General features: G+C 39.2%; 1 protein-coding gene across 3 annotated transcripts in view; it reads right to left on the reverse strand.

Annotated features, from left to right (window-relative positions):
• Positions 1–27631, reverse strand: part of SARDH (sarcosine dehydrogenase) — a 150576-nt gene that overhangs the window by 63275 nt on the left and 59670 nt on the right. For all 3 annotated transcript variants that reach the window (XM_001371871.3, XM_007475250.3, XM_056812662.1), the window contains 3 exons: positions 26920–27033; positions 14641–14788; positions 2397–2490 (listed from right to left, as the gene is read on the reverse strand). In XM_001371871.3, coding sequence (XP_001371908.2) covers positions 2397–2490; positions 14641–14788; positions 26920–27033 — 356 coding nt within the window. The remainder of the gene's footprint in view (positions 1–2396; positions 2491–14640; positions 14789–26919; positions 27034–27631) is intronic.

The following is a 27631-nucleotide window of genomic DNA, read 5'->3' on the forward strand; positions in this document are numbered from 1 at the left end:
GATTCATCATTCACTATTGCACTCATGGGTCACAGACCTCCCCCCTCAAGTGTGAATGGGGTGTTTACACTTTTGGTGATTAAATCTAAAAATAGGCAGGGGTTACAATTTAATCTTCACAATCAGGGGAGAGTTAATTAATTTCATTTTCATAATCAGGGGAGAGTTAAATTTAATCTTCAAAGAGAAAACCATCACCCGGCTGCCCGGAGGCCTGAATTTATAGCCCTTTTTAAAAAAGAAGTCAATTGGAATACAACATGATATGGGTTTCTGGTCTGAGGCTCCATATATCTTTAAACATTTCCTACTCTTTACTGTTTTCTGCTTTCAAAAAAGTTTTTGCAGACACTAATCTATTTGATTCTCATGGCCTGTCTGTGAGGTAGTCAGACAGTCAATCCACTGAGGAAGGATATGATATTGATGGAAGAGCTGAGCAAAGATTGAGTACTTAAATTAAGGTCACACCCAGAGAGGCATCATGAGATCATTAAGTGGTAGCTGTGTCAGGCCTTGGGCTAAGTACTAGAGGTACAAAGACAGAAAACACCAGACACACAAGACCACAGTCCCAAGCTCACATTCTAATGTGCAAACAACTGCATATAGCTAGGTGGTAGCACCAGACATCCAGTCAGGAAGACTTGATTTCAAATCCAGCCTCAGATACTTACTAGCTGAGTGACCCTGGGCAAGTCACTTAACCTTGCTTGCCTCAGTTTCCTAATTTGGAAAATGATATGAAGAAGGAAATGGCAAACCACTCCAGTATCTTTGCCAAGAAAATGCCAAATGGGGACATGAAGAGTCAGACACAGCTGAACAACAAGAACAGTATATATACAAGATATAGACAGTATAAATGGGAGGTACTCTCAAAAGGGAAGGCACTAGCAGCATAGGAGACCAGGAAAGGCCTTTTTTTGATGGAGGTGGGATTTCAGCTGAGTCTTGAAGGAAGCCAGGAGGCCAAGGTGAGGGACGATATTATATCCATGTGAGGGTTGAGCAAAGGAGGCCTAAAGAGATGGAGTCTCCATGCTCAAGCTCACACCCTGAGAAAGTATCATGGGGTCATAGATGTAAAACTGGACCCCAGAGGCCATCTAATACAGCCTCCTGATTTTATAAATGAGGAAATCAAAGCCTAGAGAGGTGTAATGGTTTTCCAAAGGACAGACATTAGCTACCAGCTAATGATGGAGAAAGGATTTGAACTGAGGTCCTCAGATTCCAAGATGACACAGTGGAGATTTAGGCCTAGACACAAGATGTTCTGGGTTCAAATGTGGCCTCAAATACTTCCTAGCTATGTGACCCTTGGGCAAGTTATTTCACCTCAATTGCCTAGCCCTTACTGCTCTTCTGTCTTAGAATTGATACTAAGATCAAAAGTAATGTTTATTTATTTAATTAATTAATTTAGAATATTTTTCTGTGGTTACATGATTCATGTTCCTTCCCTTCCTTCACCCCCCCCCTCCAGCCGACACACAATTCCACTGTGTTTTACTTGTGTCACTGATCAAGACCTATTTCCATACTATTGATATTTGCACTAGGGTGCTCATTTAGAGTCTACATCCCCAGGCATATCCCCATCAAACCATGTGATCAAGCAGTTGTTTTTCTTCTATGAAAAGTAATGTTTTTAAAAAATCAGTGCTCTTTCCACTATACCACAACCCTGGTCTCCGGACTCAACTGCAGTGTTCTTTCCACTCTACTGTGGGCCTTCAGCTGAACCTTAGACTCTCTTTCTTTGGGGGTAAGGAGATTTCTGACATTTCCTTTCCCTGCCTCCTCCAACCTTTCTCCATCAACAAGGGCTCCCAAGTCACGAGAAAGGTGGCTTAGAGAAAAGGCCATTCTCAGACAAAACTGCAAGATTTCAATTATTAACGATTGTTTTCTGAAATTCTGTGATCCAGATTCTCTCCCTGAGACAGCAATAGGTTATACTAGTCTAGGTAATGCCAGTGCATCATGCAATACATATTTCCCTATTCCTCATGCTGTGATAGAAAACACAAATTGAACATACAAGGAAAAACTCATGAAAGAAATAAAGAGAAAATGGTCTGTTTGGATGTGCAAAAAAAAATGGCAAGGTTTTTCCTGTTGTTTCCATTTCAGTACCATCATGTCACGTCCTAGAGGCATAGTTTGCTTCTGCCATGACAACTGGCAATGTAGCCCTCTGTTGCCTATTGAAACTCATCCATCCCATCCCATCATGCTCTTGGCACCTTCTACAGAAACAATCGGAGAAACGAATATGCGCCCATCAGACAACGAAAGAAGGATTTCTTGAATGTCTGCTACATACATGGGCTGTGCGCGAGGTCAGCTGTATAGCAAAAGAAGAGGAACGGAGCACTTTTGGTACATACCAGGTGGCCAGCAGCTTTCACCAGTTTGTGAGTGGAAAAGGGGAAGGCCTCGTTACTCAAGTCTGTCTCAAGCACCTCCTGAAGAACTGCCCGGCTGTAAGGAACAAAAACTCCAATCTTAGTGTGTGTAGTAATAGTGACAGAAGAATCAAGAAATGTTAAGATTGGAAGGGACACTGGGATACAGGATGTTAGAACCAGAAGAGACTTTAGCTCATAAATCAGTAATAAATATTTATGAGCTAATATAAAAGTATGAGTGCTAGATAGACCCTTAGGAAAGACCATCAGATATGGAAAGGACCTTAGAGTATAGAACATTAGGCCTAGAAGCAACACTGGAGATCAGCTAATTGAACTTTCTTGTTTCACAGATGAGAAAGTAAGGCCAAAGATCACGCTAGCAAATTAAGGGGAGAACTAGGACTAGAAGTCGAGTTTAACTTTCTTAGCATCAAAAATGAAAAGTGTGAATTACCACCAATGAAGACAAAATCAAGGCAATTATTTGAAGTTATTTTGCTTGATTTTGTGCCAACAATTTAAGTGAAATGGAAGAATATTTACAAAAATATAAATTACCTAGACTAATAAAGGAAGAAATAGAATCTCTAAATAAACCTATTTTAGAAAAAGAAATTGAACAGGCCATAAGTGAACTTCTTAAGAAAAAATCATTAAAACCAGATGGATTCACAAATGAATTTTACCAAACATTTTTAGATCATCTAATTCCGATATTAAATAAATTAGAACAATTGGTAAAGAAGGAATCCTGCCAAATTCCTTTTACAAAACAAATGTGATACTGTTACCTAAACAAGGAAGAACAAAAACAGAGAAATAAAATAATAGGCCAGTTCATTAATGAATACTGCTGCAAAAAGTCTAATTAAAGGGAGAAGCTAGGTGGCTCAGTATATTGAGAGCCAGACCTAGAGACAGGAGGAGGTCCCAGGTTCAAATGTAACCTCAGACACTTCCTAGCTATGAGACCCTGGGCAAGTCACTTAATCTCTATTGCCTAGCCCTTACTACTCTTCAGCCTTAGAACCAATATGCAGTATTAATTCTAAGATGGAGGGTAAGGGTTTAAAAAAATTCTAATTAAATTTTGGCTAGGATGCTACAACAATATATCACAAAGATACTTTTATACTTTTATATATACTTTTATATATTGCTTTTATACAATAACTAAGATATGGAGAGCTAAGTACGTGTTAAATGCTTGTTTTCTAACTTTTTTTAAAAAAGGAATTCACTGTGTTTAGGACTGTCACTATTGTAGCCACTTTTTAAAATTTGGAGTTAATTTCCAGTGTGATTATAGTTACAGATGAATGGATTTGAGTTTTGAAAGCCACACCTTTTTAAAATTTGTTTAAATAAAAAAATTAGGGTAATTTTAAACTTGAGTGGTTTATATGATTTTGCATTACAGTAAAAAAATGTTTCACTAAATCTACTTGAAGTTTTTTTTTTAATTTAATACTGTGACCCTTCAGAGAATTTCACATACTAATAGGTTAAAGCACCACATTAATCCTTTTTTCCTCATGAAATTTTTTTTCATTGACAACTGTTTTCTGATTTTTTTTACTAAATAAGTTATTTGTTTATTAAGCTAAATGCATAGCTACTCCCATTTCAATTATCTATTCAATTTATCCATCTGTAAGCATTTCGTGAATGTTTACTATATTTAAGTCTGTGTTAAACAATAAAGTTACAAAGACCAAAGTCCCCATCTTTCAAGAACTTATATTGGAAGGGGCTAGGGGATGGCAGGAGGATACCTGTTCAAAGATAAATAAATACAGTATACATACAGGTAGTGCTCCCTTGTGTTAGCTCCCCAGAGGGCAGCTACTGCTCTCAAATTCAAGGATACAGTGTAGAGTTCTAAGTTCCTAAAACTAAAGCCCACAACCCCCCACCAAGGAACTTTCCCTTAACAGTTAAAGACCAAACAGGATTATGCCAGGGTGGTTTAATATAAGGAAAACTATTAGTGTAATTGATTACATCAACAAAAAAGTAACAAAAATTTTATGATTATATCAATAGATGCCAAAAAAGCTTTTGACAAAATGACACTCATTCCTATGAAAAAAAACTTTGAAAACAGATATAATTGGATTTTTCCTTAGAATAATAATAAGTATATACTTAAAACCATTAGCAAATATTATCTGTAATGGGGATAAGTTGGAAGCCTTCCCTTTAAGATCAGGAGAGAAACAAGGATGCCCTTTATCACCAACATTATTTAATATCATATTAGAAATGCTAAAACTAGCAATAAGAGAAGAAAAAAATTTAAGGAATCAAAAAGCTATCTCTTTTCACAGATAATATGATGATATATAGAAAGGCCAAGAGTTTCAACTAAAAATCAGTTGGAATTATCAATAATTTTAGCAAAGTAGCAGGGCATTAAATAAACCCTCATAAATCATCAGCATTTCTATATACTACCAACAATGTTCTGTAAGAAGTGATAGTAAGGGATAACCCATTTAAAATAACCATAGATAAGAATAAAATATCTGAGAGTGTTTCTGCTCCCATATAACCCAGAAACCATATGCACATAATAATAAAACACTTTTTATACAAATAAAGTCAGATTTAAATAATCAGAGAAATAATAATTGTTCATGGTGGACAGAGCCAATATAATTAAAATGAAAATCCTAAGTACCTTGATCTACTTATTCAATGCCATTCCAATTAAATTTCTGAAAAATTATTTAGTTGAGCTAGAAAAAAATAACAAAGTTAATTTGGAAAAACAAAAAGTCAAGAATATCAAAGGAATTAATAAAAAAGTAAAGGAAAGAAGTCTAACAGTATTGGATTTTGAACTATATTATAAAGCCATAATTTATCAAAACTATCTGATACTGACTAAGAAATAGAAAAATAGATTGGTGGAAAAGAAAAGGCATACAACAAATAGTTGAAAACAATTATAGTAACCTTGTGTTTGACAAAAGTAAAGATATAATTTGGGGGATAAGAATTCACTATTTGGTAAAAATGATTGGGAAAACTGGAAAGCAGATTGGCAGGAACTAGATATAACCAGTATCTTAAACCATCTACCCACATAAGATCAAAATGGATATGTGACCTAGGTTTTCCTTATTTCTAACCCAATTCTTCATCCACTAAGTAGAAGTCTTACTTTTAAATTTCATGTTTATTCTTGAGTTTCTAGAATTTATTTATTCTAGTTCTTTTTCCAAAGACTTGTTCACTGTTCACCTGATTATATATTATTCTAACAAAGGACTTCATAATATGCCTTAGGAGATATACCCATGCCTTAGAATTTTCAAATCCCTATATTACCCCACAGAAAACAAATTTTGAGATGGAAGGAACTCTAGATGCTATCTAGTTCAACTTCCCTTATTTTTTAAAGGAGAAAACTAAGACCCAGAGAGTTTAAATGGTTTGCCAGGTCAGATAGGCAATAAGTGGGAGAGATGGAAGTTAAGGACTTAAATTCTCAAATATCCTCATCAAATCCTCAAGAAGCCTTAGGGCCTATGAGTGAGCTGGACTTTTTTATTGTCACTCAGTATTTCTTCTACAACTTCATATGAGTTTTACTAAGAGAATGAAATTACTATTATTCTTAGATTTTTATTCAATTTTTTCCTCTTTTTCTAAACCTTTATTTTCTCTCTTAGAATCATTACTTTAAGAATTAATCAAGTATCAGTTCTAAGGCAGAAGAAGAACAGTAAGGGCTGAGCAATCAGGATTAACTGACTTGCCCAGGATCACATGGCTAGAAAGTGTCTGAGGCCAGAGTTGAACCACGTACCTCCTATTTCTAGGCCTGAATCTCTATCCACTAAGCCACCTACCTGTTCCTATGTTTGATTTTCTAGGCTTCCCTTCTATCTTCCAATTTAGCCACAGAAATGATCAAAAGTAAAGATAAGGAGATTGTCTTCAGAGCAGCGAGAGTCATTGACTGCAAAACCCCAACTATCTAGACCCTTCTTTTGGTGAGCAGAAATTAATTTGTTTATTTGTGTATGGATTTATTTATGCTCTGCTCAGATTTTCTGAGAAAGAGGTAGATCATATAAAAACAAGCTGATCATCAGGTATCTGGTCCAAAAAGTATCTCCTAAAGATTATTTAAGTCAGCCTCCTACAATTTTGTCCAATCTCTATCTCCAGTATTACACGATTAAAATCTACAGAATGGGGACAGGTAGATGCTCAATGACTTGAGATCCAGGCCTAGAGATGAGAAGTCCTGGGTTCAAATCTAGTCTCAGTTACTTCTTAACTGACACTGAGCAGGTCACTTAATCCCCACTGTTTAGCCCTTACCACTCTTCTGCCTTGGAACCAGTACCCAGTATTGATTTTGAGGCAGAATGTAAGGGTTTTGTTTTATTTTCAAAATCTGTAGAACGATAACTCTTAAGTTTTGCATTAGCAAAGGCAGAACCAAATATATTCCCCAGACTGGACTTCCTCAGAGTAGACAACGGTACTTCAAAGATGAATTGAAATCAATTTTTAGTTCACTTCCAGTTGGTTAGGAAATGAGATGAAACGGAATCCTGGAGCAGTTTGGTTAATCGATTCTTGGATTTCACTTGGAATAAGTATCATGGTCAAAACTAAACCATAAATGATAGGAACTTACTGGAGTTTTATAAGGAGATGTAGAGCATGGCCACTGGAGAGATGGCCCGCTGGATGACACCCCCTACTCAGACACTCTTTATTTGACCAAAATGATGACTAAGATGGTGATGGTGATGATAATGATAACATCTGACTGGCTCCAAACGCTGGCCATGCTTTGACCTGACCATATAATGTTCTATAGTGCCCACCTCACTCACCTCTGTTGTTGCTGCCAGAACTCTTACCTTAGGGCTGGACTGTCCTGATTGAGGACACTCAGCTGTATCTAGACCTCCAGTCATTTTCCTGTCATGCTACCATATATACTGTCCTCCGCCCAACTCTTTTCACCTCCTGCTCTGATTACTATGCAGTAATCCATCATTCTGGAAAGTGTGAATTAAAAAAATTGACTCACTTTTTGTCTCCATTCACCAACCCGATGACTTCTCTGATAAAACATGTCTCCTAGACACCGTTCTACTCTATATATCGTCTTCCTCAATTAGTATATAAGTTCTTTCTGGATAAGGACTTCCTTTCTCTCTTTTCTATTTTTGTCCCCATTCTATAGCATAGTGCTAGACATACTTTAAGGGCTTAATAAATGTTTTGTCATTTGTTCATCAGAATATTCATTCAGTAACAATGATGATAACTGACATTTTATATAATACTTTAAAGTTTGTAAAAACTCTTTCATATACAGGGTATCAGGCAAAAAAAAAGTTGCATTAAAACTTTTGGGACACCCCCACATTATCTCATTCAAACTTCAGAATTACTCTGTCTCCATTTTACATATACAGAAACTGAGGCTTCTAGAAGTTAAATGACTTGCTCATAACTTTATAGCTAGTTCCACAGGTAGGATTCAAACAGTGGTCTTCCCAAGAGGCAGAACAGAGAGTAATGAGTAAAATGTGTGAACAAACAGTGTTGAGTCTGATGTCAGGACAAAGCTGCCACCAATTAGAGCTTCCCCAGAGGGGCATGGGCTGCCTTGGGAGCTAGAGAGTCCTTCCTCGTCAGTGGTTTTCAAGCAGGGGCTTGAATGACCATTTCTTGGGGAGTGTTGAGGTATAGTCAATATGGCTTTCAGATATAGATTGGATGAGTTGGCAGCTGGGTGACTTCTGTCTCTAAGAAGCAGCCCTGTTGGAATCAGGATAGATGATTCTGTCAAAATGGCAAAGTGGAAAGAATCCTGGATATGGAGTTTGAGGGTCTGAGTGCCAGTCCTAGTTCTTCCATTTTATTCTCTATATGACCAAGGTCAAGTTACTAAAACTAGCTGAAACTAATTTTCCTCAACTGTAAAAGAAAAAGGTTGGGCTAGATGACTTTCAAAGTTCCCTTCTAATTCTATAACTGCATCAGGACTCCCTGAGTTCAAATCCAGTCTCAGATATTCCTAGCTATGTGACTCAGAGCAAAACACTTTAACCTTCTCTTTGCCTAAGTTTCTTCAACTATAAAATGGGAATAATAATAGCATTTGCCTTCCAGGGATATTTTGAAGATCTATTGAGAAATTTCACGCAATGAAATGGCACATAGTAGGTGCTTAATGAATGTTTGTTCCCTTCCGTTCCCCCCTATGATTCCTGACCAAAGTCCAGTACCCTAGCTACCATGCCATATTTCCTCTCTGTAGGTTCCAATAAACCTAGACCACCCCCTAAGAAACACCTCATGACCCTCTAATTAAATGTGTACCAGAACTCAGAAGAAGGGTAGAAAGTGACTTCTAGAATAACTGAACCTTCCAAATAGCATGGCTTTGTAGTGGAAGGTTGATGCTGCCCACGCTAGCTTATTAAATCCATCCCTAGAGGAGAGTTCTGTGCCAGGGGGGTGGGGGGGGTGGTGGTGGCTGGAATGTTTGCCACTAAGAATATCCAGCAACACTAACTGATAAAGGGTAGTTCTCCCTAGTGCTGAGAGAACTGGCTGCCCTCTCCAGTCTGATGCTGCTTAGATCCTTGAGAACTGTAACTATTCCCTTATGTAACAATTCACTCAGGGCCAAGCTTTCCTATAGACATGGTGCATGGATGGGCACACACACATGCCACATGTATGCAAGCACGTACATGTGAAAAGAGTAGCTCTTCACTCTGGAGTTCCTAGAGCCCAAAGCACTCTGGCCTTTGATGTGGAAGGAGAGTCTAATATAACTAACAGATCTCCCTACTGATCCTTCTCTAGCAAAAAAAAAAATGAGGGAGTTGCAGAGGGGTTGGGAAGGAGATGGGCAAAGACTATGAAGTAAAAAGAAAGGGTGGCCCCTTCTTTCCCTTCTTCCTGTGAATCACCCTCCTTTGCCATGATCAAGGGTCGGGAAGGGGCTGTCTAGTGTCAAGCATTTAAAAGGAGATCTACTTTAGTCCTGGACAGTTTTCAGAGGAAGATTAGTAATTAACAATTCCCAGGGGCCAATTTGGGAGTGGATGCCAGCAGCCATATCCTAACGATGAAACAGCTTCTTATGAAACAGTCTCACCAGGGAAATACAGAAGCAAGGCCTGTTTGATCTGGAAAAGACCAGGAGGACCATCTAGGAAACCTCTTATTTTACAGGAGAAATGGAATTTCAGAAAAGGGGAACCAATTTGCCCAGTGGAGTCATCAAATAATAGCTAAGTCAGAAGTAAAGACCCAGCTCAGTGAATTCCTAATGAAGAGCTATCTAATGTATCAAGGAGATTGGAAAAGCATCCTTGTGCCAGTGACAGGAGGGAGAGAATCCAATTTAAGTTTGGATTCACTTGAAACTTACATATTTACTAAATATTTCCTCTGTGTGCAGCACTGTGCTAGTTACCACTGAGGACTGTAAGTATCTGTAAAAAATGTAAGATGGGGGCAGATAGGTGGCTTAGTAGATAGTCAGATGTGAGGTCCTGGGTTCAAATTTGACCTCAGACACTTCTGAGCTATGTGGCCCTGGGCAAGTCACATAATCCCCATTGCCTAGCCCTTACTGCTCTACTCCCTTTGAACCAATACTCAGTGTTGATTCTGACAGAAAGAAGGTAAGAGTTTAATATATGTTTTACACATGTACATACACATATATAACATATATGACAGTTCCTTGTTCTCAGGAAGTTTGCAATCTTACAGAAATGTTCCTTATATATCTAAGTGTGTTTGATGATGTAATTGCCCCAAAGCCCTATTGGAGTTGAGAAAAGAGAGGCATCAATAGAGTACCTCAATCTTAAATTAATCCCTAAGGAGATTTCCATCATCAGGATGGAAGTTTTTCATGGGAAGGAAGGTGTTGATCAGAGGTGGTAGCTGGGAGAGAAAAATCTGGCATGAAAGTTGAGAAGATAGAAAAGGAAAATGTTTGAAGCTGAAGGTCACTCAGTAGCCCGGTATTTATTGAGTACCTACTGTTTACATGCTTTATTCCAGTGACTGAGATAGAGTCAAAGAGTCACCTACTACTTATGTGACTCTGAGTAGTCATTTCACCCATTTTGCCTCAGTTTCCTCACATATAAAAATGAAAAGGTTGACCTGGATAATCTCTAAAGTCTTTTGCATATTATTCTTTGAATCCTTTGGAAATTTCTACTTCAGTTGGTTTGATATGAAGGCAAAATTCTGAAGAGTATTTTTTAAACTAAAATTGAGTAGATTCATGGCAGAAGAAGTTAAGAAATCATGATTGAATAAGATGAACTTTTCTTCTTCTTTCTACCTTATCAGGTATGCTTGGTGAATAGGAATCTGCCTCCTGCCTGGAGCTGGTTATAAATGAAGTCCAGCATATCCCACGCAGAAGGCACTGACTGCAACTTAGTTAGTCTAATGCTTCCTACATGCTCACCTTGCTTTCCCCTTCCTACCCCAATTCAAAGAAGAGCAACAGAACCCTGCAGCTCCCTCCCCCTGCCACCCTGACTCTCTACTCTTACCTCCCTGGTGCTAAAAATAACACTCTTAGGATGAGCTGACACTCCCTGTCAAAAAGCTCCATTTGAATGCTGCCTCAAGTCCCAGGAAACTGGCAGATTCTTCCCTGTAGGGCTGAGCAAATTACAGATGCTCTTTCTGCTCTGAATCCCAGAGCCATTGAATCATAGAATGTGAGATTGGGAAGGAATATCAGAGGTCATTGAGTCCAATCCCCTTTCCTTCTAAAATACCCCTCTGCAGGGCTAGAGAGTGACAGGAGGTTCTGGGTTCAAATCTGACCTCAGACACTTTCTAGTTATATGATCCTGGGCAAGTCACTTACCCCTAATTACCTAGTCCACACCACTCTTTTGCCTTGGAAACAAAATACAATATTGATTCTAAGACTGAAGGTAAGGGTTTAAAATAAAATACAATAAAACAAAATACCCCTCTAATTCTGATTCCAAAGATCTCTGAAGGCACAGAATTCACTCATCTACTGAAGCAGTCCATAGCATTCCTAGAAAGCTCTCGTTACCAGGAGGGTATTCTTTATAATTTGCTTCTGGTTTCCTCCATGTAGCTCCAGGTCATATCAAAACTATTCCATAGCACCTTCACAGAATTGGGGTACGTCATCCACCAACAAATGGAGAGGACACTTTCTATAAACTGCTTTTATCCCAAACTTCAAAAGCTAGGAATTGTGCCCCAGAGACAGAATAAGTACAGTTGATTCCATAGGATGAGAAGACTGAAGAATTATAATACTTTGTACCCATCTTCCACATGATTTCATTGCAACTGCCTTAGTCAACACAAACAAACTCAATTATGGGAGTCCCAGTATTGTAGGGTCTCTTGTGGCTTCAGTGACTCTCTCCTAACCCTCCCACCCCACCTCCACTTCCCAACTCTGGGAAGAAGTAACAGACATTGGTTTTTCCCAGACCTGAAAGGAAGAGAGAGGAAGGAAGAATTAGGTGGTCAGAAAATATACCAGTACATCTGTGCTCAGAGCCATTGGCTATGGGAAACTAAGCAGTGGGTCTCAAAAAAGGGAGAATGAAAAAAATGAGCTCTGGTCAGCTCTTTCCTCTAAGAGGTTACTGAGAGCAAGGACCCAGGCTGCCTAACTCCAATAAACCCTACATGGGAAGAAGCTATGGTCATGAGCAGCCCAGCCCCAGGGGGTCTGTACATCAGTGGGAAGGAGGAAGGGAACCAAAGAATGAATGTCAGGGATGGAGAATACAAGAAAAAGAAACTGAAACATTAAAGATGTCAGGAGAAAAGGCTTAAAGCAAAGTTCAGTCTACAAGTAAATACATCTACAGAAAGAATCCTAAAAAAAGAAGGAAGGATGAGCCTTGAAACCTTGAAAAGGAAACAAAACACCTTAAATTAATATTATAATATGAAGGAAAAAGAGGCAGAATCCTGTAAATTTCCCAGAGGTCATAAAACGACAGCAAGAAACTCTAAAATAGTTCAAAAGAAAAATAAAATTCATGGAATAAGGAAATAAGAATGAATTTGGGTCAGCAACTAGAGTTTTCCATGAAGATTTCAAAAAACAATTAGCAGAATAGGAAAACAATTCACGATGGTGAATATTTCCAAACAATGATAAGCTGTGAGAAAAACAGCAGATATGGAACTCAAAAACACTAAAGTAGAAGAAAATTTGACAAAAGTAAAATGCAACACTTTTAAAAGCTCATGAATTCTAAGCAAATCAAAGCAACTGAAAATCAAAGCAGAATGCAAAAATATAACTTAAGGGAAATGGAGAAAATAATACCCCCAAATCCCCCAAACAGCCCGTCTTTCCAGAAACAAAATATTCATTGAGAAAAATCCATCAATCTCCAACAGAAGCTTTCCCCATTTCATCTCAAAAATTCAAGAGGGCACTGCACCCTGCCATATCCAACTACCTAGACCCCAATGGAGATAGGGAAGTCTGTATCACCTCAATGGAATAGTATTTGGTGGAAAAATTTGTTCTCAACTTGGCCTCAAATTGGAGGCAGGAGAACAAATTTCTTTTCATAAGCTATTTCTCAGCCTCTTCCCACCCAATGATCTCCCTATCCTTGGAACTCTTAAAGAATTTACTGTCTGCAATTCATTTGACAATTACCTGTATATACCCCTCCAGGAGCCATTTTAGTCTTCTTTTATTCCATTATTTAACTATTCTTTCTATTAAACCTTTTTGTGTGTCTTGCTCCTTCTCTCCCATTCTCATCCCCTGAAGAGACAACATTGGATCTGGAAACACAAGACTTAGGTTCAAATGTCATCTCTGTCGCTTAATACTTGTGCAGTCTTGACAAAACATTTGACAATTTTGGGCCTCAGTTTTCTTTTCTGTAAACCAAGGAGTTTAAGGCTAAGTGGTATCTTACACTCCTTATAACATCAAATTAATGATCCTAGGAACTTATGAGTCAGATTATAAACTCTCTGAGGACTCAGACATTTTATATTTCTGTCTACCCTTACAACTCATTGCATTTTTTTGGGGCATGTGGTTTCATCAGCATTTAAGATGCCTGCTGAACAAATTCCCCAAATTATTGCAGATACAAAATTTCCTGGAGGTAGTAAGTTGGTAAGTGACTTGCCCAGGGTCACATGGACAGGATGTGAGACTTGAAGAATACCATTCTTACTCCAAGACTTACTATTCACTGTGCTTTGCCTATTGAAGAATTAAAAATCTCTTTTTGCTGGAATAGTAAACATTTTCTTGGAGTTTAGAACTGAAAAATTAACAAGAAGAAGGAACATGGATCTCTCTAAGCCAATGTGACTAAAATGACAGGACAATCATCTTTCTCTCATCTATCTCCCCAAATTGTCCCAGTTTACTTGTTCAGATTCTGAACACTTAGCAGCAACATTCACCCTTCCTCTGGGTGAAGAGTCAGTATGGTAAAATTCGTGGCACAGATACATTAGTTATAAATGCCCAGGACGGAGGAGGAAAATGGGGGGAAGGGGGGGGAGAGGGGAGGAACAGATTTTGTGATGAACTAGAATGTTTTTCTCTGAAGGTAGAATTGAAAAGCACTAAAACTGATATACACATGGATCCCAAATGTGTAACAAAGAATGGAGATGAAAGGTGAATGAACAGCCATGGGCTCAGACTAAGTGAGTTCTGTCTCGGCACTGTGGGGAAGTGGACTTAAATATTTGATGCTTTTAGAAGCAGCAGCAAAAAATAGTAGATAGGGAAGACTGCTGGGGGAAGAAGGGTCTAGAGAGCATCAAGGTACTTTCTACCCCTCTTCAACCTTTCTGGCATAATTGGAAAAACTCCTGCTAACTGAGGGAAACCTTTGGTCTTTTTTTCTCTTAACTCTGTTGTTCATCTTCCTGCCAACTCAAGTCAGTTTCCATCAATCTTTCCTGAGCATGTTTCCTTTCTGTCATGATATGTTTCAATAAAAATTCCTTTGCTCCTGCCTCTTTCTCTCTTTGCTTCCTGCCCAGTATCAGGTTAGCCTCCTCAATGATTCCTATAAAGACCCCATTAGCTTTAATATATAGAGGAACAGATTTCTGAAAAGCATGAGATACGTGATCATTTCTAATTGGCAGAAGTAGAAGTCCCAAACATGACCTGCGTTTCAGGGCTAGATCTTACCTTTGTGGTCCCTGGATACTAATCATTCCCATTTCCTCTGAGCAGTCAATGAGTTGGCAATTGAACTTCTTGTCCTGAAGCACTGTGGTGATGTGGGACCAGTTATACTGGGCTGTTGCTCCCCCCACAGCCAGATAATAACCATCCCCTGGAAAAGAGAGTAGTTTGAGCTTCTTAAGAAAAAAAGAGAGACCACAATGATAAAAACAGAAGCAGGAAAGTCATCCTTGGACTCGTTGACTCTTCACTTTCCTTTGATGTTCTATGGTCCTTAGCCAGTCTTCCACATCCAATTATTTACTGAGTCCTATCAATTCTACCAAAAAAACTATTTTCATGTCTTTCTCCTCTTTATTACATGGCCACCATTCTAATTCAGTCCATCTTTGCTTAATGCAGGAGCCTCTTTTGGCCTTTCCTCTAGTTTTCCCTAATCCACCCTTCACCTAAGTACTAAAATAATCTTCCTAAAGCATAATTTTGACCACTATCCTTCTCAAAAATGCTTAATGGCTCCATAATACCTCTAAAATTAAATATGAACTCCTCAGCCTAATAATTAAGGCCTTCCACAATCTGACTCCAATTTACCTTTCTAGGCTTATTTTACCCTTCACACATTCTTCAATCCAGCCAAATTAGAATAATAGCTATTCCCCAAATTCAATACCTCACCCATCCTACCACCAAAAAATATATTTTCAATTAATAATATGGAAATAGGTCTTGATCAATGACACATGTAAAACTCAGTGGAATTGCTCATTGGCTGGGGCGGGAGGGTGGAAAGAGGGGAGGGAAAGAACATGAATCATGTAACCATGGAAAAATATTCTAAATTAATTAATTAAATAAAAAATTTCAAATGAAAAATATATTTGCACAGATTTAAAATGCTCTCCCTCCTCCCCTATGCTTCTCTGTTTCCTTAACTTACTTCAAGACTACTCAGCTCACCCTAGTTATTAGCTGCTGCTTCTTTCTAAAATTACCTTGCTTTGATTTATTTTCAAGTATATTGAAACTTCCTGAGTTATCATTCCTTGAGGGCAAGGATGAGTTCATCATTGTGTTTATATCTCTAAATCAGAATCAACATTGTACAATGAATAGAAAGTTGGCCTCAGAGACAGAATGACTTGAGTTGAATCCCTCTGGCTAGTTGTGTGGCCCTGAGCAAGTCACTTAAACTCTAAAGTGCTCTAATCCAATGGTATCAGACATAAATAGAAATAGATCCCTGCCAATTGGCATATTGGCCTAGAAAACCACAGATTAACATTATCTATGTTCCACTGAATTTTTATTTATTTTATGATTATTAAATAATTGCACTAATTATTATTGTGCTAATTTTAAAATGAATTTACTTTGTAATTTCCCAATTACATTTTAATCTAATTTCTGTTCTTCAAATCTACTGGAGTTCAAGTGTTTCCGCCTCCTAAGATTTAGTAGGTTGCAGAGAAGGTTCTGATTTGCATTGTTGCTGAGATTTCCTATATTGAATAAATCAATGAAATTGGTGAAATGACAGCTCCAGTTCCAAATGACCCCATGAAGTCACAGTTCTGTTATTCCTATTTCCAGAGCTCCTTCTAGCTCTAAGGCTATGAGTCTGTCATGAGGCCTCTAGGGGACTGCCTGGAATCTTAGACCATCAGATTTAGCAGGAACTTTATGGATGAATCCATTTCAACTCCCTTGTTTTACATGTCACCCAATCAGTTAGGGGCAGAGAGGTGGCCAGGCTCAGATTGATTGATTCAGTGGACTTTTCACCCTATCCCACTTCCCTGCCTAAAAAAGTGAAGACTGACAATATCTTTTATGCCCATCTCATGGCAAAGAAGGAATTCACATTGCATTTCCTATCTTTTTCTAGAACCTGCTTCAGGTCTCACTGTTTATTTAGATGTGGGTATCTATTAGCAGAGGTCAGTCAGCTTTACCTTCTGCACTGAATGTGCTTGTCCAGGATACATGGTGACGGCTCCCTAGAGATGCCAAGGAAACAAGGGGATAGCCTCAGGCTTAGACCATGTTCTCTTTAGTGAAGAAACAACTTCATCAAAACCAGTGCCCTCTCCTTCCTTGCACCTAACTGCAAAGAATCCTCTCTGCCTTCTCAGGGAAGCACCACAAAGATGTGGAAGTGAGTGGCACCTCCGGGCACAGGCAGATCAGACCTTGACCACATTTGTATCCAAGGATGCTGGCAGGGGAGAGCATTTGCTAACCTGTCCCCTTAACCTCAGGCCATCATAGCATCACAGCATCACAGAATGTCTGAATTAGAAGAGACTTTTGACCACAAAATATCAGAGCTGAAGGGTCCATTAGAACATAGAGAAGGGATGGGGGGAGGTGGGAAAGGAAAGGGAACAAGCATTTATTCAGCATCCATTCTGTACTAAATGCACTGTGCTAAATGCTTTACTAATATCTCATTTGATCCTTCACAAAATTCTTTGTGAGGTAGGTGCTATTATTAGTTCTATTTTACAGGTAAGAAAACTGAGTCACACAGCAAGTAAGGGTCTGAGGCAGGATTTGAACTAGATCCAGCACACTACCTACTGTGCCATTAAGTTGACTGAACATAGAATATAGGATGGCAGAACATATTAATGTTGAAGCTGGGGCTTGAAACATTTAGAACTTCATGAATGCACGGAATGTACTCAATGTATTACAGAGATCTCAAAGCTGCAAGGTGCTTTTCATTAGTCATCTCATCCAATCTGTGCAAGAGCCTGCTCTATGGCCTCCCTAACAAGTGGCTATTCTCCAGCCTTGACCTGGACATTCCCAGGGATTCTCAGAGTTCATCTGATTGGTATTGCTAATCAGCACCAAGGTCCGGCCATTTCCTTGGCCTTTTTAACCAGCCTCTCATTCCTGCTTTGTTGACTGTACAAGAGACTGATCGTATCATCAAGGGAATCGGGATTCCCGGGGCTTATTCTAAGATTTATTTCTTGGCTTGCTAGAGTAATTTTATTTCTTTCAATGCTTTTCATTTTTTCTTCCCCTCTCTGGTTTCCTCTGTAAAGGGGAAAAAATAGAAATATTTAGCTTTGGGAAGCAGCATGACATTGTAGATAATAGAAGACTTAAAATCAGGAGGACAGGTTTAGAGGCTACCCCTGACACCTACTAGCTATGTGGCCATGGGTAAGTCATATAACCTTTATTGGCCTCAGTTTCTATATCCATAAGATGGGGGCAATAACATCTGCCAAAGCAGGTAACATAATGCAAAATGCTTTGCAAACCTGAAATGCTATCCTGTATAAATATTAATTATTTTTTTTAAAAAAGAGAACTATTCAGCCTTGCGTAGGAATATTTAGCTGGTTAAAGGAGCTCCCAGGGGCAACTTGGTCCTATTGCTTCATCAGACACCATGAAGACCCAAAGAAGGCATTGGGTGGCTGATTAATCCTGCCTTAACGCTCCTTCCCCCGCCTTCTTCACAGCTCCTAAACTGCATTTGAACAATATGTCATCATGATAATAGGTGCAGCCACCTACTGTAATTGAAAAATAGATGTGCTTTTACTATACTATATTCCATCACTGAGCCAAGAAAGCGTCCCCGAGAGCTGCTCACTCGCCCCTATGCTGTCTTTTTAATTAGCACAGAGGGCGGATTCTGAGCTGGCGAAGAAAAAGACCTGAGAGCAAGGGAATGGAAGCCCAGCACAGGAACACAGAGAGCCAGGCAGCCTTTTCTGGGACCATCAGGCACCCTGTCCACCCTCCTTTCCACTTATATTTACACAAGAATCCTCACATCCAACAGCAAGAAAAGATGACACTCCTGCTGCTACCCAGATGAAGAACGTTCTCAACTTTGCTCATAGAACCAGGTCAATTTAGTAGGGTGCAAATGTGAATAACAACCCGAGATCACTCATGAACATACTATAGTGGATGACCTTGGGGTCTTGGCTGTCTGACTGAGCTCAAAGTTATCCACTTCAAACCTGGGCCAGGACAAGGCATCCTGACTTTTGTCTCATCACTAGCCTTCAATGATGCTGGAAGAAAGAATGCGGCTGAAGACATTGTCCAACTCTGCCTCATTCAAGTCCAATTCATAAGTAGGTCAAGAAGCACCCGTTACATCATTGGTCTACTTTAAAAATGAAGGATGACTGAAATACGTGACAGGGAATGCTCTCCACCTCCAAAGGAAGAACTGTTGGAGCCATCTTTCACATGAGTGTATTTATAGTTTAATTTGGGATTTTGGTTATGTATGAGTTTGTTCTCACAGCAGTGACCAATATGGAAGTATGTTTTATATGACAATAAAAATTAAATTAAATTAAAAATGAAGGATGGGTGGCTCAGTGTATTGAGAACCAAATCTAGAGACAGGAAGTCATAGGTTCAAACCTGGCCTCAGATACTTACTTCCTGGCTGTGTGACCCTGAGCAAGTCACCTCACCCCTATTACCAGGCCCTAATCACTCTTCTGCCTTGGAATCAAAATGCAATATTGACTCTAAGATAGAAGGTAAGGGTTTTAAAAAGGAAAAAAGAGAAAGAAATGGCAAAGCACTCCAATATCTTTGCCAAGAAAACCCCATTTGAGGTTGCAGAGAATCAGACATGACTGAAAAATGGCAGAACAACCAAAACATCCATCAACATACAACATACCAATTCAAGGTCCTTTCTCCATGAACCACATGACCCTGATGATATCTTTCCCTTTCTGGAATTTCTGAAGGATATACCATTTATACATGATTGCTTAATTACATACTACCTGTTAAGGTTACTTGTCTTCTCTTCTGTGTATCTGCATGTGCATGTGGTTTAGGCTGTTTGAGGACAGGCACAATGTCTTTTCTTCCCCATAGTGTCTAAGCACAGGACCTTTCATGAAACAGATACTCGGTGAATGTTACCTGACTGAAGGATGTGATGAAATTGTTTAAAACTGTGAAAGAAAGGGAAGCTGGATAGCTCAGTGGATAGGGACAGGAGGTCCTGGGTTCACATCTGGCCTCAGACACTTCCTAACTGTGTGACCTTGGGCAAGTCACTTAACCCCCATTGCCTAGCCCTCACCACTCTTCTACCTTGGAACCAATACATAGTATTGATTCTAAGATGGAAAATCAGGGTTTAAAAACAAACCAATCTTCAAAAGGAAGAAAACCAATTTTCACTAAGCTCTAAAACTTAGAACTACGAATCCTTAAAGGGCATAGCTTTAGGATAAACTAAAGGCCATCCTACTTTGCAAAGGAAAGGTTAATCATAAGGAAGTCATCATACCCAAGAGGGGATATAGGCTAAAAAATATAACTAGTCTCACAAGAGACTTTGGGAAACTCCCACAGGAGAGATCCACTCACAATGGGTTACTATGGTATTGCTGGACTACTTGGAATTCAAAATTCACTTCAATTCAATTTCTATCAAATGAAATATAGACAAATAGTCAAACTCCCTTATTTTAGAGATGAGGAGACTGAAAACCAAAGTTAAGTTGTCCAGGGTCATACAGGGAACAAATAAGGGAGAAGCTGGGATTTGAATACAGGTATCTGACTCCAATGCTTATGTCTACTATAATATTTTGAATCTTTAACCTTTGGGTTTGACATCAGGAATGAAAACCCTGAACTCTACCCATCATCCCTCAAATTCCCCTATCACAGACAAAATCATGGTCTGGAGGGGATTTGGGGCTTGCCTAAAACAATCCTCTTGCTGCTCTAAACCAAGGACAGAAAAGGCCTGGGAACCTTAGAGAGACAGGCATTCTAATAAAAATGGAAAGAACTCAGATAGTTTCCATTACTAGGCTTAGAACCCCAAAAGCCTGTGACAAAAAGTCTCCAAACACATCAAATTATTTGTATAGCATTTTTTGTGATAGCAAAGAATTAGAAACCAAGTAGATGCTTGATGATTGAGTAATGACTAAGCAATTGTAGAACAATTGAGGCAGATGATTGGTGCAGCAGAGCCTGAAGTCAGAAAGACTGGAGTCCCAATATGGCTTTAGACATGTGCCAGCTATGTAATTGTGAAAAAGTCACAACTTTTGTCTGCCTCAGTTTCTTTAACTGTAAAGTGGGGATGATAATAGGAACTACCTCATGAGGATATTGTGAAAATCAAATGGAGCAATATTTGTAAAGTGCTTAGTATTGTGAACTTTAAATTACTCCACCCTACTTAGATCTTACTTCATAGTGAAGTTAGAACTTTAAGTTAAGTCTATTTTTAGATCTTAATACAAAAAGATGTTCAGTAACTATAAAGGGAAACTTAATCACAAAAAGGTCAAGTAACTAACAAAAGGTGAACTTAACAAAGAAGTGTTAATTAACTCTAAAGATATAATCTAATCAAAGAAGATGAGAACTAAAGAATGGGCATTTAGAGGAGGGGACACAAGAGTAAAAAGTCTATATATTTGGCTCACTTGCTCTCTCTGGGACCTTTTGGCTCTTTCCCTGGAGAGGTGGCTCTGGCTGGCAGCATGCTAAGCATTCTGACATCTTGGCATGGTGGCAGCTATTGTATGGTTTGGTGGTGAGTTTTCCCTTGATACTATACTGGGAGAAGCTGAGTAGCTAGTCCAGGTTCAGGCATCTTAACTGAGCCCTCTTGGAGTTTAGGCTGATTCCTTTCTCCTTTACCTTCTAATACTATCCTCTTAGAGAAGCCTCTAATCTTCCCCCTGGCATAGGCCAAGAAGGAAAAATTCTATACCTTTTCCCTCTCCCTTCTCCTTAAATTTTTTCCTCTATATTAATTAAAATAACCATAAATTTCCAGCTGACTTGGCTATTTTATTTGGGGTATCCCTTGGTGACCAAAATTAATTTAGTTAGGTCACAACCCTAAAATTATCCTTACAGTATGGTACCTGACACTTAGTAGGTGCTTAATAAAAGTATTGGTTCTTTTCCCCTTCCATTCCACTAAGTGTAATGGAACATTGCTGTGCTATGTGTAACAAATGATGGATGAGATGAGTGGAGAGAACTGTAGAGAGATCCACATGAACTGATGCAGAGTGAAATAAGCAGAGCCCAAAAGCTAATATATGACAACAAGTTCATGGAAAGAATAACTACTAAAAAAATTGAAAGTGAATGATGCAAAATTATGAAGAATAGCTTGAAAGGGAAGATACGGGAGGATACTCCCACCTCACCTGTTAGCAGAGTGGGGAGGTCCACAAGAGTTATATTGATGAGTTTTTATTGATTTATTCTCTTTATTTAGTCATTAAATTATTATTTGTTATAGGGGAGGACTCTCTGGGAACAGGAAAGGAAAAGATCCTGGAAAAGATTTGGGTGATGTAAAAACCCAGAAGACATGCATAAAAATTTCATATTAAAGAAAAGAACTCATGTCTTCATAGTATTTTTAGTTGACGAAGTATTTTCTTCCCAAAAGCCCATAAAGTAGATAGTCTAAGTTTGTTCTCTCTGCTTTTACAGAGGAAGAAACTGAGACTCACAAAGGCCATGTGATTTGCCCAAGTCATAGCAAGTGAGTGGTAGAACTGGGACTCAAAACCAGGTCTCTGGACTCTCTGCTCAGTGTTGCTTCTACTACTACCAGTTAATGAGACTCCCTGTCCTGGAAACCATAAAGACAGAAGAATGTCAGATGATTTCAAATATTAATTTAATATCTTAAAAATCCCTCCAGAAACACAGAAAGTGAAACATTGTGGAATAATGCAATGTAATAGACTTTGCTACTACAGTACAATCCCAAGGGACTTATGAGAAAGAATGTTATCCACACCTAGAGAAAGAATCATGGGAGTAGAAACACAGAAGAAAAACAAACTACTTATCATTTGTTTATATGAATATATGATTGGGGGTTTGGTTTTAAAAGACTGCTCTATTGAAAAAATGAATAATATGGAAATAAGTATAAGGGATAACATTTGTATAACCCAGTGGAAGGGCTTACTGGCTCTGGTAGGGGGGAGAGAAGAAAGGAGGGAAAGGAAACAAAATATGTAAACATGGAAAAATATTTTTCAAATAAAAAATAATTTTTAAAAATCCCATCAGCAGAAAGAACCTCAAAGCTCTTCTAGCCTAGCCAGAATTTAAAAGGGCACATCTCTTAACTAATGGTTATCCAACTTCTCTCTGAAAACCTCCAACAATGAAGAAACCTCCCAAGTTGGCCCATTATGCCTTGAGGTAGCTCCAGTTGTGGAGAAATTTCTCTTTATATTGAGTCAAAATCTGTCTCTTTGTAACATCTACCCAAAGGGGCAGGTTCTGTTCTTTGTGACCAATCAGACCAATCAGTCTAATTCCTTTTTCAACAAAAAAGCATTTATCAAGTATCTGCTATCGTCAAGACTCTTTTCCACACTGGAAAGCCTTTCAAATACTCAAAGATTGTGTTGGGGACTTTACTAAGTCTTCTCTTCCCTAGGTTCAACATTCCCAGTAATTTAAACAAATTCTGGAAGAGCATAGTTCCTGGTTTTCTCCCCACTATAGTTGCCCTTCTCTAGATATGACCCAAGTTGACAATAGCCTTCCTAAAATATTATGTCCAGGACCACATGCAACCCTGCAGGTATGGTCTGACCAGTGTAGAAGGTGGTGGGACCATCTCTTCTTCCAGTCTGAAAGTCCTTCCCAGCTTCTTGACTTCCTAGAAAGGAAATGGCCTTGAAACCAATACTTAGTATTGATTCTAAAATAGTAGGTAAAGGTTTTCATTTTATTTTGTTTAAACTCTCACTTTCTGTCTTAGAATCAATACTGTGTACTGTTCCAGGGCAAAAGAGTGGTAAAGAATAGGCAGTGGGGGTAAAGTGACTTGCCCTCCAAATGGAGGGTGACAGGATAAGGGCACATCCCTGTCACACAACTGGGAAGTGTGTGAGACCATATTTAACCTAAAGATCTCCCATCTCGAGACCTGGCTCTCAATCCTCTGAGCCACCTAGCTTATGCCCCCATTGGAAGATAAGGGTTTTAAAAAAAGTTTTTTTTTTTTTTTTAATAAATAGATTGAGTGCAAATCTTAGAGCAAGAAACCCTGAGCTCTGAGGTACAATCTAAAAACTTGGCGTCGTTCCTGTAATCAATGAGACGTCTATTCCAATGGGAGAAGAAGGCCCCATGACAAGAGTAAAACAGCAGTACGTTGCTAATCACCTACAAGCTCATGCTAGCAGGTCGGAAAACAGAAAGATGTGCAAACTTCCTCATCACAAAACAGTTTAATTTTATTCTTAGGTGCCACACTTCAGTGCAAAACACTCTGAGAATCAATTAGCACATTTCCCTATCACCTAGTCTAGTAATTTTGCTCTTTCCTCTTCCTTGGTACCAAATAGAAATTGGGGAAACCACATTCCTTTTCTAGGCCTCAGTTTCCTTACCTGTAAAGTGAAAGGAGATAGCCTGGATGACCTCTAATTTCCTTCTAGCTGTTGTATTCCACAAGTTTATGAACTTAACATCATTGCTAACTCCCTGTGCAGAAGGAGATATGCCTATGAGTTTCCTCAAACCCAAGCCCTAGAGGCCTCATTGTTGTATTTCAGTGCTGAATAAGTAACTCTCATTGTTTGCCTTTATCCTGCCACCCTCCAAACTCTGATAGTCAGCCTGCACTGTGGCAGACAGTCTTCTGGGAGTCAGGAGACCTGGATGGATTCTGACCTTAATTTTCCACTAAATCAGTGGGTAACCCTGGGCAAGGGACCACCCCTCTACCCACTCTTTTTCCCCACCTGTAAAATAGAGGCTTTGGATTAGATATCTGTTGAAATCTTTGTCCTCCCTGGAATTCTGTTCTAAGAGATCTTATTGCTTTTACCTGTTCTAAGGATCCTGAACCATTTTTTTAACATAGACACCTTTGGCAATATGGTGAAGTCTATGGCTCTCTATTTAGAATATATAGACATATATATATTTAAATTTATAATTGAAGAAAATGCTAATTTTCAATTAGAAACGTATGAAAATAAAATTTCTTTTTTTTTCCCCCACCAAAGTAAATGGAAAACCCTGAAATCTGTGCACAGGTCCCAGGGGTAGAATCCCTATTCTAATGAATACCTTTTCCAGCTCTGACATTCTAAATTTCAAGGTCACTTTTTGCTCTGATATTTTATGTTCTAACACTATCATCGGAGGTCTCTTCCAGTTCTAACAGTCTGGGTTTCAAGGTCACGCTTTCGCTCTGACATTTTAGGTTACAAAGCCACTTTTTACTTGGATAGTCTAAGTTCTAACAATCTATTATCTGAGTTCTCTCTCAGCTCTCACATTCTGGGTTTCTAGGTCAGTTTTTGCTCTGTCACTCTGTGTTCTAAGGTTCTTTGTCCCAGGGTTCCTTCCAGTCCTGAAATGTTATGTTTCAGAGTCACTTTTTGCTCTGATATTCTATGTCCTAAGATCTCTAGTTCGGACATGTTCTATTCCCAGGTAACTTTTTGCTTTGGCATTATACATTCTGACATTCTGTTCCAAGGTCACTTCATGCTCTGACATCTTTATTCTAAGGTCACTTCCAGATCTAAGAGGTTTTGATTCTATTCAATATGACTTTGCAAGTGACCTTTAGTCTCTGGATCGGGTGTATACTGTCTTCACAGATAGCAAACTGCTCCCAGAAAAAGAATTTGTCTTACTCTTTTTTTTTCTTTTTCTCACAGTTTTTAATCCTAGTTTTCCAGTGCTGTTCAGTTTTTATTTTTGCAAGAAATATTATTTTTTTAATTATAACAGGACCAATACTCAATTCTAAGGCAAAAGAACAGTAAGGGCTAGGCAATGGTGGTTAAGTGACTTGCCCAGGGTCACACAGCTAGGAGGTGCCTGAGTCCAGATTTGAACCCTGGACCTCCTGTCTCTGGGGCCTGGCTCTCAATCCACTGACCCACCTGGCTCATCCACCTCCCTCCCCTTCATTATATCTAGAAATTATTTTTGACAACTGTTTTCCGACACTTTATAATTCATATTCTCTTTCTCCCTTCATCCTCCTCCCTGACCAGGCAGTCAATAATTTTTTTTTTAATTTCAAACATTGTTCCTTGGTTACAAAAATCATTTTCTATTCCTCCTTCCCCTCCCACCACCCCTCCCATAGCCAACGTGCAGTTTCACTGGGTATCGCATGTGCCCTTTCCATGTTGTTGGTATTTGCACTAGGATGTTCATTGTCTATCTCTTTTTGAGCAGGATTCAGTCCCGATACCTAAATGGAGGCGAGGGCTGGAGAGGGGAGAGGTAGAACACTCAGTCTGGTGTCTTCGTTAAAAATCTAGGGGAAATCTATTGGCATGGAACAGAATAAAGGCTAGAATCTTGCAGATTTCAGACCTGCAGGAGATCTGGATGCCTACACAGAGGAGTACAACTGTCACCATCTTCTGGAAGCTGTGAGCTGTCATATGGTTATCCCGGTCTAAGTGAGGGAGACACAATTAGTGCAACTTTCTTTTTATAAATGCACCCTTCCCATTAAAAAGGCAACAATCCTGACCATTTAGACTGTTTTCCAGTAGAGTGGGGGATGGAATTAACTCTGAATCATACCTTCACCCCCTTGCATGGTCAAGTACTTATATAACAGTGGCTAGGATGAGGGCTGCTGTTTGTGGCCAGGGAGAGCAGAGCAAGTGAAATTTGTAGACTGACTTGGTGGAGGGGCATGGATGGAGTGGGGCTGGCAAAGGACTGCTGGGGAGGGGAGTGTAAAATGAATAGAGTCTACAGAATCATAGATTAAGAGCATAGGGACCATGTAAAGTGAGACCCTAAGACCCAGGGGAAAAAGACCTAATTTGCCCAAGGTTACACAATTAACGTGGCCGCCTGGGATGAAACATTAACATGGTATTCTGCCAACTGAACCAACCAACCGCTGGTTCTCAACAGGTTTCTTTTATAAAAACTAGCCCACAGTCAGGGCCTCCTGTAAGCCACAGGCACATTCATAGATATAATCACTGAGTACTCACTGCCCCCACTGGGGAATCTGGTCAAACCCTACTTTTACCCCACAATGAGGCCTTCAATTATGCCACACCTGGTCACCCACCCACAGGTTAAACTATATAATTACAGAGGGAAGAATTAGGCAAAGCCAGCTCTGTGGGGGACTTCAGTTTTTAGACCTCATTGTCCCCAATTTAAAGACTCAGGTTCGTGAAATTAAACATTCAGGGCTGCTTTGTTGTTTCCTTTGAGGAGAGGCCACTGGCCCAGTGTAATTTAGGTATATCTTACCTTCAAATGAAGGGGTGAGTGGAAAGGTCTCGGAATCCAGAGCTAGGCGACTTACTGTCAGGTCACTCTCAGTGCCTCCCCGGTGATTCAGCATGCACGTATACACTGTGGAGCCTAGGAAAAAGAGGAAATAACCTTTTGAAGGGATAATAAAGAATATCTGAGAGGGGATTAATAATGGACCAAGTTATGGATCATGTTCATGAGCGAGAGTTGAAGAGTGTGGAGAATAAAAGCACTAAGAGAGACAAAGAAGACATCCCCAAAGGCAGGATGCGATAGAGATAAGGGCACATGGCTCCATCTTGTCATTTTCCTGTGATGGGTAGACAGTAAAAAAAATCTTAGTTCTTTTATCTAGTTTGACCAATAAAAGGACTGCTTACCCAATTAATCCTTCCATGGGAAGCTGGGACTCTTTTCCTCTCCCAAGTGTCTTATTCAATTTCCATTTTTTGAAAGTGTGGATTCACTTAGGGGCTAGGACCTTCCTTCCTCTTCTTTATTGCTGTATCAAGCCAGCTTCACATTACATAGATTAGATTGTTGGGTGACTTTTCCATCTATACTGAACCTAGAATTAGGTTTACTCTGCAGCTTGAGGGATTTAGGGCAGACATTTTTAGTGAGTAATTTTCCAACACTGAGAAGATGCTGAATATAGGGGGGATTACCCAGGGGCACTATGGAGTCTCTTCCTTGGGGGTCCTTA

The sequence above is a fragment of the Monodelphis domestica genome, chromosome 1 (genome assembly GCF_027887165.1).
Source record: "Monodelphis domestica isolate mMonDom1 chromosome 1, mMonDom1.pri, whole genome shotgun sequence".
NCBI lineage: Eukaryota > Metazoa > Chordata > Mammalia > Didelphimorphia > Didelphidae > Monodelphis > Monodelphis domestica.